This window comes from Colletotrichum costaricense (assembly GCF_030867565.1).
Source record: "Colletotrichum costaricense strain IMI 309622 chromosome Unknown Scaffold_13.1, whole genome shotgun sequence".
Taxonomy (NCBI): domain Eukaryota; kingdom Fungi; phylum Ascomycota; class Sordariomycetes; order Glomerellales; family Glomerellaceae; genus Colletotrichum; species Colletotrichum costaricense.
The window spans coordinates 796,211-811,223 of record NW_026848242.1 but is presented as its reverse complement, the minus strand read 5'-3'; the positions used below and the strand labels follow the sequence as shown (position 1 = coordinate 811,223).

General features: G+C 53.0%; 5 protein-coding genes across 5 annotated transcripts; 1 reads left to right on the top strand and 4 right to left on the bottom strand.

Annotated features, from left to right (window-relative positions):
* Positions 1 to 172: 172 nt before the first annotated feature.
* On the bottom strand, positions 173 to 2,781 carry CCOS01_11709 (SET domain-containing protein; the record flags this gene model as incomplete). Its single annotated transcript, XM_060459861.1, has 3 exons — positions 173 to 1,120; positions 1,175 to 1,554; positions 1,605 to 2,781. 3 exons carry the CDS (start codon positions 2,779 to 2,781, stop codon positions 173 to 175), a joined length of 2,505 nt encoding a protein of 834 aa, XP_060309692.1.
* A 1,072-nt stretch (positions 2,782 to 3,853) lies between these two features.
* Positions 3,854 to 4,294, bottom strand: CCOS01_11708 (uncharacterized protein; the record flags this gene model as incomplete). Its single annotated transcript, XM_060459860.1, has 1 exon — positions 3,854 to 4,294. The coding sequence occupies one exon, from the start codon at positions 4,292 to 4,294 to the stop codon at positions 3,854 to 3,856; it is 441 nt and encodes a 146-aa protein (XP_060309691.1).
* A 107-nt stretch (positions 4,295 to 4,401) lies between these two features.
* CCOS01_11707 (uncharacterized protein) lies at positions 4,402 to 5,058 on the top strand (the record flags this gene model as incomplete). The annotated part of the gene is made up of 1 exon (XM_060459859.1): positions 4,402 to 5,058. One exon carries the CDS (start codon positions 4,402 to 4,404, stop codon positions 5,056 to 5,058), a length of 657 nt encoding a protein of 218 aa, XP_060309690.1.
* A 1,536-nt stretch (positions 5,059 to 6,594) lies between these two features.
* CCOS01_11706 (phosphatidylinositol transfer protein sfh5) lies at positions 6,595 to 8,016 on the bottom strand (the record flags this gene model as incomplete). The annotated part of the gene is made up of 2 exons (XM_060459858.1): positions 6,595 to 7,315; positions 7,388 to 8,016. The coding sequence occupies 2 exons, from the start codon at positions 8,014 to 8,016 to the stop codon at positions 6,595 to 6,597; spliced, it is 1,350 nt and encodes a 449-aa protein (XP_060309689.1).
* Positions 8,017 to 10,796: 2,780 nt separating this feature from the next.
* Positions 10,797 to 13,485, bottom strand: CCOS01_11705 (uncharacterized protein; the record flags this gene model as incomplete). Its single annotated transcript, XM_060459857.1, has 5 exons — positions 10,797 to 11,042; positions 11,132 to 11,518; positions 11,572 to 11,988; positions 12,044 to 13,120; positions 13,186 to 13,485. The coding sequence occupies 5 exons, from the start codon at positions 13,483 to 13,485 to the stop codon at positions 10,797 to 10,799; spliced, it is 2,427 nt and encodes an 808-aa protein (XP_060309688.1).
* Positions 13,486 to 15,013: the final 1,528 nt, after the last annotated feature.

Sequence of the window (15,013 nt, the reverse complement as noted above, 5' to 3'; positions counted from 1 at the left end):
CCCGTAATGTACAATGCCTTGCCTCCGTTTCGCCTGTTGAATGACCGAAAACACCTTGCCAACGCCAAACTCATCCGTGCCGCCCTCGTTTGTCGACGTCAAGATTCAATATGATGAATGAGGCATCGTGAATGCCTCATGCAGTGTGGCTCAGACTTCGCCACGGGTTCGCCTAATCTTGCCGGGCTGTGATCGTGGCCCCCGGGCTCACAAGCTCAGGGCTTACGAGACGGATCGTGGAACCGCGTGAGAGCTCTTCCAGTGCGTTGCGAGATGCCTTGCTAAGACTTCTGTGAAGCTTTTGGCCCTTGCTCTTCTCCGGGGTAAGTTCCTCCTCGTTCTCTGCTCCCGCGGCCACAATCGTCATGCTCGGCGCACGACTGCTCAGCTTCTTGGGCGAGACCTTTCCGTACGTCTTGAGCATCTTTCCGGAGCCCGACTTACGGACTGCGGTAGCTTTGCGCGCGGGGTTGGGAGCCGTGTACTTCTTCGGAGTCGACTTCTTCGGGGTTGCCTTCTTCGCTGTTGTCTTTGCCGGAGTCGCCTTTGTGCCCTTGGCCGACTTCACCGGGGTGCTCGTCTTGCTGGTGCCGCCGAGAATTGCCATGGCCGACACACGTCTCTTAACCGTAGCCGCGCCCTTGGACGCAGCCTTGGTGAGCAGGCTGGTCGAGGATAGTGATCGTCTCACTCCCTTGGCGGCCTTGATCTTGCGCTTCTTTGCGGAGCCGCCGTCTTCTTCGTCGCCAATCATCGTTTCGATCTTTCTCTTGCTCGCCTTGACAGCGCTCTTGACGACAGCCTTGATAGTCGACTTGGGAGGCTTGGGCTGTTTGACTTCCTGAGGCTTAGGCCCTAAGATCCCTCGACAGTTCGGCGCGCCGCAGAGACACTTTTGAACATTCTCGTCGCTGAACGGACTGAAGTTGTAGTCGTAGGTGAGTTCCTCGCCCGTCATAATGGGCTTATCCCCCGCGAACAACGCCATTCTGGGCTGGCCAGAGACAATCCACTTGATCATGCGGCAGTTGGGAGCACATGAGTGGTTGACGAAGCGAGCGATGCTACCGGTCGTGGCGTCGATAATCATGTTCTGATCGAAGCTCATGAGATAGTAGCACTGGTGATGCGGTTAGCTCTGCTGGGCGTCAAAGTTGACTAGGTCTTTACCCACCTTGTTATCCTTGTACTTGGTTTCCATGCGGTTGTTGCATTCCTCATCAGTAATGATCTCGCCGGTGTACTCCATGACAATCTGGTTCGGCTCGAAGCATCTGTTCGCGCGAATGCCGTAGCCACGGTCTGACGTCTTGATGACCTCGACACCAACGCGATACTTGCCACCACCTGCCTTTCTCTCTTGAAGATCGGCAAAGGCGCGGTTTGTACAGTTTTCCCGGCCCACGTTGCAGTTCTTGTCGTCGCACTCGTACAGCATGATTCGGTTCTGGCAGTCTTCACTGCATCCGTCCTCGGGTTTGCAGACGCACTTGGACTGGTCGATGAAGTGCGGCGTCTTCTTCCACAGGCTCAGAGAATCGCCAACGAAACGATCTGTATCAAGGTCAGTGAGGGGAGTCAGCTAGCGGCGATGGGTATCTAACTCTTTGTCATCTTGCGGAAGTCGTCGGGCTTCGGCTGGCCAGGCGGCAAAGGATTGCAAACATCAAAGGGGAGCTTGAAATCGCGACCGCTGAGCAACAGGCGCAGTCCATTAAACATTGGCAATGGAAGGGCCTTGTTGGGGCGACCGTAGTCCTTGAGCTCCGGTGTTTGCGCAAGCTTTCTCTGCTCAGGTATCGACAGCCCCTTGGTCAAATCAGACGGAGCCGATTGGCCAGCATACAGTCCACGATCGAGATATTTCTTGTGACGCTTCGTCTTCTTGGAGGGGGCGTCGGCAGCCTTCTCGGCCTTCTCCTCTACCTCCTCTTTCTTGGCCTCGAGCGGCTCAGATTTGGCCTTCTTGGCCGGTGGCGCAGGGATGTTGCCATTTTCGTCCAAGATCACGAGCTTTCCATTAGACCAGACCGTTCTGATGACAGGCTTCTCGTCAATGCCGGTGAACTCCTTGGTGTCTTGCAGGCGGCGCAATTCGCGGGGAATCTTGGACATGTTCTTCTCGAAGGTTTTGCGACTCCGCTTGCCGAGATTGGAGACTTTAGTCGCAAGAGTCTCGACAGGGGTTCCGATAAGACGCGCCGTGTGACGAGTAATCCGCGACGTTGCTGCTTTTTCCGTAGTAATCTTCTTCGCACGCGGTGTCTTGAGAGCCCCAACAGACCATTGGAGGTCCAACGCGTCAATGCCGTCGCGGACAAGGTTGCTAGCGACACGCGCCACTTCGTCCGTATTGGCTCCGCCATTGACAAGCGTCTCGCCAGAAATGGTCCGGCGCCGGTCAGCAGCGACAATATCACCCTTGGAGCGGCGGTGACCGCGGTTCGCCGTGCCACTGAGTTTTGAAAGGTTGTATACACCTTTGCCGGAGCAAGACCGACGTGGGCGCGCTGCGGGTTGGGGCTCCGAGGGCGTTTCGGGTGCAGGGTCGGGAGTCGGAATGGCATCCGCAGGGATTTCGATTTGAGCCTCGATTTCGGTCTCAATAATGGTTTCGGTCTCGAGAATGATGGGGATGTCGTCTAATTTGGGGCCCTCTGAGGCCTGGCTGGCAACATCGGATATACTGGTGGGAGGCGTGGAGCTGGAAGACGCGATGTTGGAGGAGGAGTCAGTAGCGAGAGCGGAAAGCAAGCCGCTATCGCTATGTAGGAGAGACATATTGGGCGAAAATACCCAGTCTCGACGCGATTTTGAACTTTTGCGTCGTTTATGTCGTGTTTGGAGGTCGGTAGAGGGGAGATGCGACGCGTTCCAAAATAGAGTGTGCGTGTGTTGCGAGGTGGGAAGAAAGTTGGGGGTGGGAGGTCCAGAGAAGTTCCAGACACGAAAAAGGCCAAGGAGAGGGATTAGACCGGGGTGTGTGCGGAAACCGTCTCCCCAGGCACGCAGAATTGGCTCGTTCGCTGCCTCTTAGCTCTCACCTTACCGGCCGGGCATTGAGTGGCAATAAGGTGAAGGTAGTTTGCGAGGGTATTTGGCAGACGAAGTACTCTGTGCCGTAGCAAACCAAAGCGCACTTCAGTCGAGTACCTTGACAAGCGGAGGGAGTGTAAAAAGGGGGAAAGATGAGGGAATAAGGGAACCCGAATAAAAATTGGTAAAGTCAAAAAGTTGTTCCCGAGTTCCGAAGTCTGTATTGGACAGTTGGACGATTGGGGTTTGTTGGAAATTCTGAGATGGGTTTTCGATATTGCTTTGAATAAGCGCGGTTCAATTCCTGGTAAAAGCGCGTGAGAAGCTGTAGCGCTGTAGGGTGAGTCGTGATAAGCCGGAGAGCAGGAAGTGAGGTGGAGTGTAGTGTGTGTGTGTTGTGTGGTGTGGCAAGGTAAGGTAGGGTGAGATGGAGGGATGAGACAAAGACACGGAGTCTAAGGTAAGTTAGGGTACCTTGCGGTAAGGAAGTAGGTGAAAGGAGGAATTGGTGCGGATGGTGGGATGTGATGGGTTGGCAAAGGAGGATGGCTTTGAGGGAGCTTCCGTCCCGTCAGGTTATCCAGTGTCGTGTTGAGGACACGGGCAGAGCGTGGGGAGTGGGGACGCGACTGATTTGATTGATTTAATGGATGGATCAAGGTGGTTTGACCGGCGGTTGTTGATTGATGGATTTGCTTGCTCTATCGGTCTGGCTGCCGCTGGCTATTCTGCTTGACTTTGCGGCCTGCCTTGGCCACCTAATTCTGAGTACTTAACGGATATGTCCGTTAGCTTTCGGCTCTGTCGACTCTCCTCTTCACCGTTTGCGGAGACAGAGAGCGATAGGATTGACTGAATTGCAAAAAGTCAACCCAGGGAAGGTGTAAGAGAAATCGAACCCAGTAGTTCGGGCTTGGATTTGTATGAGACGTAGTCGAGAGAGCCAACGCACGCAAATGCTGGAAAATGAGAGGGCAAAAAAGAGATAGAGACGGGGAAGACGGGAGCAAGAGGCGAGAGAGGTGCTTCTGGATAAACGAGAGACGCTGAGGTGAGGAACGGGGCCTTGCTGACCTTTGTACCCCTTGTGAAAGAACCAGCGCGGGAAGGCTTGCCTTGGTGTGTTGGGCCAGCATACGCCGCCGCGCTTCTTCACTTCTGCTTTAGTTTGTGCGTCTCTTGTCTGACTTTGGTCGGTCTCGACTGGCGCTGGTCTTGCGTAGATTTGGTGACTTTCAATATCATAGAGTGTGTACATGAGACATGTATACAATCTACCGAGAATATGGGGAGTGGATGTGATTCAGACGGAGAGGGGCAAATAACAGTGAGAGAGTAAGAACGTGGAGATTCCGTCGTCTCTGGATGCGGATGGATGGACGTGACCTGGCCTCTCTTCGGGCCTCGTTCGTTTTGGGCTGGGGAACCTCTAAAGGTAAACAGAACCCTGTTCGGTCCGTGTTGTGTTGCGTGTGCGTACACGGGACTCTCTCTGTGTGTGTGTCTCCTCTCTTCTCCATTCATCCAGTCCTATTCTCACTCTCGTCTTTGCCTCTCCTCCGCTTGTACATACTCCCTGAACATCGGATCCTTCATCCTGCTGACTTACGGTCTAGTCGACTACACGGCCGGATAAGCCGAAACAACCAAAGTCGGCTCCATCACAATCTTACAACCTCCAGCAACCAATCCATCGATTTACGGTTTTGCAAAATTGAGCTTGCTCATGATCCTCGTGTCGTTGAAAACGCAAGGTTCAAGTGTCATCTGGTTGTGTTGCTTGTATCTTCTCGGACCACCTCCTGCGTTTTGCCTCAATCGCCGGCGCCACCGCCGTACTGCTGCTCTGAGCCTCGCCCCGATACAGGCATGATGGGCAACACCACACCATACTTGCATCCTCCTCCTCGTCTCGACCACTCGCCATATTGGGACACCCATGTGGGTTCGACTGATTGGGGTCCGCAAGCAAACACTCCTAACATGGACTCCAGCTCTGGCCATAAGATGTTATCTGACTAACAAACAACAACGACTTGCTTATGGTACTAATGATTACCACGTATGATAACTTTCAAAGATGAAGCTATCAGTCTGCCTTATATACGGTCAGGTTCATCATCATGGACTCTGAGTGGCAGGCTCAAATGGTGAGATAGGCATGGTGGGATCCCGAATCACGTCACACTTGGGGACCACTCGGGGCTAATCTGTTTCGGATCTACAACCAAAACGACACTATCATGACAGTATAGACAACCTTGAAGAGTTGTTTTCGAGTGATTATATGCTTCTCAGTCACTATTTCTTGAGAGTTACTCTCAGAAAGGTCAACTCTACTGTTGATTCTAACATCGAGGCTCGGAACGTCTGTTGGTGACCAAGGCACCAATGCCCTCACCGGGCAGGAAATGAAAACCGACATCACGCATAGATCAGAAAGATGAAGAAATATATGGTGCAGTAAGCAGTTTACAAATTGCTTGGTTTGGTTCGCGCTGGATTGAGAGTAGGTCTGCTAGTGGTGCTGCACTCATTAGCATCCTATTGGAAACATACAATTCAAACAACAATGCCCGCGACGATAACCACACTCATCGACGAATGAGATCAATTTGACAGGACATGAGCACCGCTAAATAACTGCGGTCAGAACCTCGCAAAATTCGTGAGATAGACTACAATACCGTTTGGCACTTCGAGGACTCATGACTGCGTTCAGATCCCCATCATTTGGTACTGCGCACCTTTCGAGGTGAAGTAGAACCGGTCGAATATTCATCTGGAAAGACTCGTCGGAAGTGCTTCCCAACGTGGGCTGAAAACCATATAACCGTAGTGTTCTGCAGTTAAGCATCGCGGAATACGTGAGTGTGCTACTTGCTACCTTGCTTGAAATGCCGCTGCTTAAACCCCCCGGGATGCGGGTCGAACAAGGCAGGTAGGTGCGCAAACCACCCGGCGGCACAATCACCACACTCTTCGAGGATAGGTATCCATGCACTCGGCCGACAGGCTGCCAAACATGCAAGACGAAGAAGCAGAAGGGGGCAAGGGAAAGCTGTGCGGTTTCACTCTAGATGGAGCTCTCCTTTCTTCGAGTCAGTCGGTCTTTGCACATTTCTAACACCCTCAAGTTTCCCGCAGGTTTGAACTGTCGAATTTGATTTTATTCTTCTTCCTAACCTAGGTATTAAAGAGGAGACATTCCCATCCTTTCCTGCTAGTCTCTCTGTTCTGATCCTTCTTTCCTTCCTGTCTTCGATCGAAAAAATTGAATTCGAATTGACAACGCCACAAACACACACTAGAAGGGTATTATGGCATGAACGCAAGGAGAAAACGCAGTGGGCAAACCAAGGACTCTGCCATGCCTCTACTGGAGATGGAGCGAACAAACCATGGATGCCTAGAAACCCAATGGATCTCTTGCGACAACATCATTCTCATGTTCTCGCGAAAACCACCCGAGGTTCAGCCCGCAGATTCAAAGGCATGTAACAAAAGGAAAAAAGCCACGAATAGAGAATCAAACCATGCAAGCCATCAAGTTATCCTTTAGGCAGCAACAGTCTTGGCCTCCTCCTTAGCCTCAGTCTTGTCATTGATGCTCAAGTCAGCGACGGTGGGAACCTCGGTCTTGTCAGCCTCAGCGGCCGCAGGAGCAGCCTTGACGGGCTCAGAAGCGACGGCAGGCTCGCTGACAGCGACTGCGGGAGCGGGGGTCTCAGCGGTGACAGCCGCGGGAGCCTCGGCGGTAGGCTGGGTCTCAGTTGCAACAGGCGCGGCGACGACGGGAGCAGCAGTAGCATCAGCCGCGGGCTTCTCGACAGGGGCCTCAGCCTCTGCGAACTTGACGGTCTGGCCGGTGGTCTTGATGCTCTCAGCGTTTCCACCGTAGTCCTTGGGGAGCGAGTCCTTGTAGGCCGGGAGCTCTCCGCCCAATTCGGAACCATAGCCGAGAGGGTGGAACTTGGCGATGGTCTTGGGAGCGAGGAAGACCTTCATCGCCTTGAAGACCCAGCCCATGAGCGCGGGGATGTTGACGAAGTACTTGTGGACGAGAAGCTCAGGGTAGGCCATGGCGAAGATTCTGATCGTCTCAGAGGAGGCAGCCTTGACGGCAGGGTCCATGCGAAGGAAGCTGACGTTGAGGTAGTCGTGAACCTGGATCATCTGGTAGGGGTCCTCGCCGCCATCGGGGATGGCGGTCTGGACCTTGTCGAGATTAAGCTTGCGGACGCTGAGCTCCATAAGGGCAGCGCGCCACTTGATGAACCTATTCAGTTGTGTAAGTCAAATGTTACTTCATGCGATATAGGGAATCTCATTTTCTCGGGTTATCACTCACTCATCGACGTTGCCAAAGGTGGCCTTCTTGTCCTTGACGGCCCCGTAGATGTTCCAGGTGATGATCATCTCCTTGCCCTGGGCGTCCTTGTGGGTGGTGACATAGCCGAGATCGCCAAACTTCTTTGCATCGAAGGAGACTTCATCAAGAAGCTTGCCGGGGTTAGTGTCACGACGCCAAATCAAGGCCTTCTGGAGCTGGTCAGCAGCCTTGGAGACATCATCGTCGTTGGCGCGAAGGAACTTCTGCAGGACGACGGTGGTGGGAATGTGAGTGTCGTCGGAGAGCTGCACACCCCACATCTCGTTGTGCTTGGCCTCAGCCAAGATGGTGGGAAGCTTCTCAAAGAGCGAAGACAGGGGAGTCTGGGCCTTCTCAACGGGCTTCTCGGCAGCAGGAGCGCCGGCCTTCTCATCAGCCTTGTCCTCTGTCTTCTCAGCAGCAGCTGCAGCGGGCTGCTCAGTCTTCTGCTCCTGCTTGACCTCAGGGGTGGCATCAGCAACGGCGGTGGGCGCGGGAGCGTCGACCGAAGTTGGCTCTACGGCAGGTGCAGCGACGGCCGGCTGCGCCTCAGCAGCAACAGCAGGGGCAGGCACCGCGACGGGCGTGTCGGTGGTCTGAGCAGACATGATGGGGATCAGAGAATTCCGTGAGTGAGATGAGTCTGAGAGTGAAAGTGAAAGTGAGAGGGTGTTAAGGAATGACTGTGGGAAGTGAAGGGTGAAATTTCCGAGAGTGACAGCTCCTGGCTGGCGTCTTTTCGCTCGGAAAAATAAGATGATAAGAAAAAAAGTTCAGGCCGGTTTTTCTGCCCCAGCCCCTCTTGCTGCAAAGTCGCGTCAAGTTGCCTCAGGTGTGTGCGAGAGTGTGTGTAAGGTAAGGTAGCGTGCGGGTGTGCGCGTGTGTGGTATCTGTCCCGGTCTGTTGGGGTGACTAGGTATTATTTTTCCCCCTTTGGAAGTGAATGTATTGTTGGGTAATCAGGCAGGTAGGCAGGCCAGGCGGTAGGTATAATAGGCAGGTACGATGAGAGAGAGAGAGTTTGGGAATATGAAAGGGAAGGTACGCAGGAATTGCAAATGGAAGGAAGGTACGAGGTGCGCTCGGGTACTAAAAGTAATTGAATCTGATGGGAGACGGAAAGTGGCAGCAGCAAACAGACCACACACACCACACGAAGCGGCAACGACAAGTTGTGGCAGCAACGGCAACGGGAAAGAGCAATGGAACCCAAAATGAACCTTCCTTGCCTCGGGAAGGTACCTTGGCCAGTCACCCAGTCCACCTCATGTTCCAAGAACCAAGGGTCACTCTCATCCTTACTCCCATCATCATCTAAGGTAAGGTAGGTAGTACCTTCCCTTGGGTTATTTACAAGTTCAGCCCAGGTACCTACCTTATTCTACCTAAGAGTGAGGCACCTGTCATGCTTCACGCCAGGCCGTTGCCATTCACCCGTCTTGAGTGCTCCGTGCGTTGCTTCCGGGGAAACTCGAGGTATCAACCCATCCAGCCAGTGATGTTTTCTTGATGAAGATGATGCCGCCGCCACTGCCACTCACTACGTAGTAAGGTAGGTATTCGTACTCTAGACTCGCATCTCCAGAAACAATCTCAGCTGGGCTGGGCTTCAGTCCTGGCCTGTGCAGACGGGAGAGTGGAGTGGAGATGGACCCCCTTTTTTACAGGTGATTTGCGCCCTCTGTTTCGACGGAGCTTGGATGGGGTCACAGTCCTGACATGTAAACTCCTTGCCCAGAACCTCCTTGTTCCTAGTTGTTTCTTCCTTTTTCCAAGTCTTGTCCCGTCCAACGAAGCTTCGTCACTCGTGAACTAAGTAAGGCACTTGTTGTTGTTGGTTTTTACGTTTGATACCGATTTTCCTCGTTGGAAACTTGCAAAATTGAGCAAGGACCACTGCCTTGACAAGCCTTCCCTACTGTACACCACGCCGCAAGTTTACACTACTCGAGTCACTCAACCTCATCAATGATCGATGGACCGATGTAACCTCAAAGTCTGTGGTGCTTCGATATGCTGTGATATGGATTGAGCAGAAAGAGCATTACCTGGGCCACAAGACGGCTGGTCGAGTTCAAGGCAGCACGATCGATGCGAAGCCTCTCCATCAACACGGATATCTCATTAAACCCTTTACCCCCCAGGGCTCCCAATTACCTCCGATCTTCCAACCTCCGGTACCAATGTGCCCCGCCATAATCAGCCGCCGCCGAATGCCGTTAAGCCAGCTGTCCGCCCGCGTCGTCAAAATGTTTCAGGGGCTTTTTTGGTCTTTTGTCCTTCTTGTCCTTGCCGCAGACCATTGAGTCGGGTTTTCCAAGTTAGTGCAAGCGTCAGGCCCCAAAATAATACTACGAATATCTCCTCGGTGATCTCCCAAACGACCCTCCGGTACCGTCCAAATAACGAACCTTGCGAAAGGAAGGCACGACGGAGAAAATAGAAAGGGCTCCGCTCCGCTGGTCCGTGCCTCAGGTGAGGTAGGTGCTTTCCCGCCAACAAAACTGCCAAAATGCGCACTGAGCGGTCGCCCTATCGAACTCCCCTGGGGCAGGGCAGGTTGCGCTGCCGCGTGCAGGACTGATGGACCAGCTGCCGCACGATGCTGGGCGATGCCGCTCCAGGTCTAGGCGGTACCTGCAGCTTTTAGTGCACTCTTTCTCCACTCCCCCTTCGCGGTACTGTGACTGGCCCATCAGCCCAAGAGTCCCCGTGTCTGGGATAGGCTGACTAAGGCGCCCCACTCGCCAACTTCAACCTCAACTGCACGAACGGGACGTTTAAGTTTCCATCACCCAGTCAGCTCTTTAACGCCATCACGCCGTCTGCGCGCCACGCGAAATTTACGCCAGCCTATCCGACGTTGTGCCCCAACGACGGTTTTGACGGGAATGTTTCAATCCGTCAAGAACAAAGAAAACAACAAAAGGAGTGACAACGGCTGTGTACCAATAAGTTATAGAGAACTGCTCTAGAGGTCTTATTGATCGGGTATAGAGAATTTCAACCACTCGAACCCCTATCTCACTAAGGTAATTTCAGAAGCCCATCCCCCATCTGTGAAAGAAACCCAGAAACATCCATAGTTTCCAGATGTCAGCGTGCGACAAACCAACGGACACCATCCTGATTTTCCGAGCCCTCCATCCTGTCCTTGACTCGTCCAAACTCCCAAGGATAGAAAGCCAAAGAAACAAAAGGCATGATGCAAAAACCATGGGGGCGAAATGGCTCACTTCTTCAAGCCAAGTGCCGTAAACGTGAAAGTGCAGATAAGCAGAGCTAAAAGGAGAAGTTCCGAAGCCATGTGCCAACTTTCATCAGTTGAAGCCATCTCAGCACCCCATTTTTGCCTTGCCTTGTTTCCCAGGTCTGTTATATGTCGACATTAGTGACCGATAGAAGGAGTCAGGGCGCGGCGGATGATCGTCTCGAGTGTCTGGTATTCGTGCATGGCAAGAGTTGCAAGAGAAACGTGGTCGAATTCAGGTCCAACACGAAGGTTCAACTCGCGCCAGAAGAAGCCAAAGTATCCGTCAGTGGCCTCGCCGATGGTGCACGTCTTGCACTTTTCCTGGAAAGACTGCATCTCCAGGTAGCGAATAGTCTCCTCGCGGATGAGGGCAATGTACCACTGCGAGAGATGACTGATTAGCTCCAGACTCTCTCATTCCCATACCATCATTACAATGTGAAGATAAGCGGAATAGGGATATAACTTACCTCGATGACATCCAAGGGGACACCATTCTTGGGAACCAGGACATAGAGGTGGCGCCAGCTCTCTGCAAAGCGCGGCTGGCCAAAGGAACGCTGCTCCATCTCACTCATGTTGACAATGAAGGCAATATCGTCCTTCTGGGCAATCGAGAAGCCCTCGCAGCGCATTGCCGCAGCGACGACTCGCTTGCACAGACGATGAGTAAGGTTGACCTCGTCGCGCTTGTCGCGAATGTTGCCCACGAGGATGCGGAGGAGATCGCAGGTGGCCTTGTACATGGCATGACGCTGCTGAACAGTGACGTGGCCCTTCATCTGCCAAGGGAACTTGGTCAGGGTGCTGATGAGGCACTCGAACGGACGCTGCGGGCACTCCTTCGAAAAGGGTGACTTTAGAATAGTTAGCCACAGGCTCATGAGCACGTCAAGATGAAGAGACTTACACGGTGGGGAACCTCGACATGCTTGACCAGCATGGTCATCTCTTCGTTGGACACGAAGCCCTTGAAGTTGTCCCAAGGCTCCTGGTCGTTGTCAGGGAGGACATGGGGGTGAAGACCGGCCCAGAACACACCCCTGGCGTTGGGGAACAGGTCCTTCATGAGAGCAGCTTGGCTGGAAAGCTCGATCTCGACAGGGCGCTGGCCAATGCGAGTGACACGACCACGGTCAAGGTTCTGATGATGCTTCTCAACGGCCTTGGAAGCATCCTCTAGGGTGTGAAACTCGACGTAAGCGTCAGTGGTCTTGCCAGTGACACGCTCCATGATGATATGAACAGGCTCATCAGTGTCATTGAGCATACGGGAGTTGCGACCCAGGATCGCAATGATCTCGGAGCGGTTAGTGACGAAAGGAATCTGGTTATGTGTCAGTGCCAATGATAACGATGAGTAGGATATTGGGTGCACGAACGTTGCCAATCTTGATGACGCCGCGAACCATGAAGTGGGAAGCACGGGGGGGAGGCTCAACGAACGGGAAGTTCACTTGATGCATAGCCTCATTCGAGGTAGGTCGACCCGTGGGACCGCCGGTGAGGCGGTTCAGCTGCGTCGATCGCTGAGCGCGGATGTAGTCAGAAACAGCGTCACCATAAGTCGCGACTGTTTCCTGGAGCTGGTAGCCACGCTGGAAAGTATCCTGATGAGAAGCCTGATGAGAAGCCTGATAAGGAACGATTGCCGCACTGTTCCCGGCAAGAGGAAGGGCCTGAGGAGGCTGCGGCAGAGACAATCCCACCGGCCGGGCAGGCACGTTCTGAACGTTGGCAGCATGTCCTCCGTTGGTTGAGTTGAGCTGAGGAATCTGGCTGTTGATATTGTTCTGGATGGACGGTTCATCGTCATCGCGAGGGAGATTGTCGAAGTGCAGAGTGTCGCCTGTCGCGGCAGGGAAAGGGATCTGACCAGTCGCAAGCAAGTGGGTAGTGTCAATCTGCGAGCCAAACACAGGCACAGACGGCTGAATAGCGCCAACTTGCGAAGCGGAAGACACGAAAGGGTCTTGAGTGACCAAAGCAGGGGCATCGGCGCCGTTGTTGATCTTGATCAAGTTGAACTTGGGAGGCGCTCCAAGGTGGTTCATGGTACGTGGAGCGAAGTTGCGCGGCTCCGTCATGAGACCACTGTTACCAACACCCTTTGCCTTGGGAGTATCGCTGCCGGAACTAATATCATCACCAGTCAGATCGATGACTTCCTTGTCGCCATGGTCATAGAGCAATCCACCAATGTCCTGGCGGACAGGGATCTGGATACCCAAATTGCCCATGGAGGAGCTGCCGGTGAGCTGGCCGTGGTTCGCCTGGATAGCCATCTTCGGGAGAGCAACGCGATAGTTGTTTCCGACTGTTCCACTCAAGTATGAAACTGCACCATTCGAGCTGGATCCAAAGTTCTGAGCGGGAATCGATGAACGGCCCTGGATCTTGCCGTTGGCGCCAATATACTGAGGAGTACCGTCAAGCTCAGCGATCTCGGGCTGATCAATCTGGATGTGAGTGTTAGATCGAAACAAGGCTGATAAGAGAGTTTCGAGATGTTTAGTATATATACCTTGCTAGTGGTCTGTTGGGCCTGAGAGGAGTTGGGAACCCAAGGCGAGGAAGAAGGGTTGAGGCTGGAGCTGGCTAAGATATGATTCTGGCCCTGCTGGTTGCGACCGAAAGGATCAGTATCGAGGCGGGCACCACCAGGCTCACTGTCGTGGTCGCCATTCTCCATGGCAGTCTCTGTCTCAACAACAGTCTCCGGCACGGCGCGAGGCCTGAACGCAAACTGGAGGACGCTGTTACGCACTCGACGCTGCTGCTGTCTCTCCTTGCCCTTCATACTAGGTACCTGAGAGTAGACCATGATGAGCAACACTTAGGCGTAATCCTTGCTGAGAACAGGAAGAACAAGAATGATGCTAGTGAGGGGTACTGATGGCAGTATATGTGGTGAATGCGTGTGATAACAGTAAGTGCTCTAGAAGTATGCGATTAGTGATTGCGCAGCCAATGTGAGTAGCGTTGAGAACCGACGCCAGGTGAAAGTATGAAAAGAGGCGACTAGGACCTGGGGATGAGAGACAAGGCAAGAACAAGTGACTTGTAGAGGTGAGAGCAGAGAGCGCCAGGAAAGGCAAGGGCACACGAGGTGAAGAGAGTGAGGTGGTGAACGCAGAACCAAGTCTCGCAAATTTGGCAAGCTGGGAGAAATTGGCAGAAGCAAAGCGAGTGAGTCTCTCATCGATGATGAGAGTGACTTCTCAAGGATCCCGAAAGAGTGCAAGCGTTTTTGCCTAGGAAAGCCTTCGTCGCTTCTCTGAGCTCAATCTACAGCTCAGGAACAGACGAAAAAGACCAGAAGAAACCTCATCGTCAAGAAAGAAGTGCGATGAAGATCCGACGGATGGTGGAATGCGCTGGATATGCAGAGAAGGAAACAACTCACTCTTACTGCTGGGAGGCAGACCGGCCCAAGAAAGCAGCTGAAAATCACCGTACAGTGACTGATGGAAATCTGTCGATGGGAGGTTGTCAGAAAGAAAGGTGTGGAAAGATGAAAGGAATAAGGCTTGGGCGGTGAAGGAAAAGAAATCAAGACCTCACTCTCGAGCAAAGCCTGAAGGGGCTGAAGGAGGGAGGATGAGGGTGAGGTGGGACGCTGAACAATCAAAATAAGGTAAAAAGCTCAGTGCTGCCAGGTCGCTGCTTCCGAAAATGAGAGTCGCGGCAAGCAGAAGGCCGAGGGACAGAAAAGAATGAAAGAGAAGGCTTACCAGAGACCGAACGAGTATCGTGAGAAGCAGGTAGCCTAAACAAGGCAGAGCTAAGAACTGAGGGTATTTTCAGTTGTCTCGACGATGCGCGTAGGTCAATAAAACCAGCAGACCTGGAGGCTTTGTAGAGTCTTGAGTACGATATTGTACTTGAGACCTAGAGTATTTGTTGTGATGGGGCGGAAAGGAATTGTTGATTGAGTGTATGAGGTGTGTGGGAAGGGGGAGAGAAATTTGAGTTGAAGTGGAGAGAAGTACGGGAGGAGGGAGGAAGATGTGAAGGAAGAAGGGGCTTTTGATTTAGGGCATAGAGGGACTCCGAGGCGGCAGTAGAATGAATAGGTGGTTGTGTATTCCATCGTAGCATGGTGGGGTGGAGGTGAGTATTAGGCCGATAGTTGTATGACAAGTCAGGACGACAACAATGGCAAGACTTGGTTGGGTTGCCTGAATGCGCAAAAACGCTTGTTGTGGTAGAATGATATAAAGCGCCAAGAGGTTCTCCAGGTAAACTGATTCCATCCACACTGAACAACCAGCATAAACTCAATCACACGAGAGCGAGGAAGATGAAGAGGGTAACGTCGTGGTCGTCGTGATGGCAAGAGTTATTCAGCA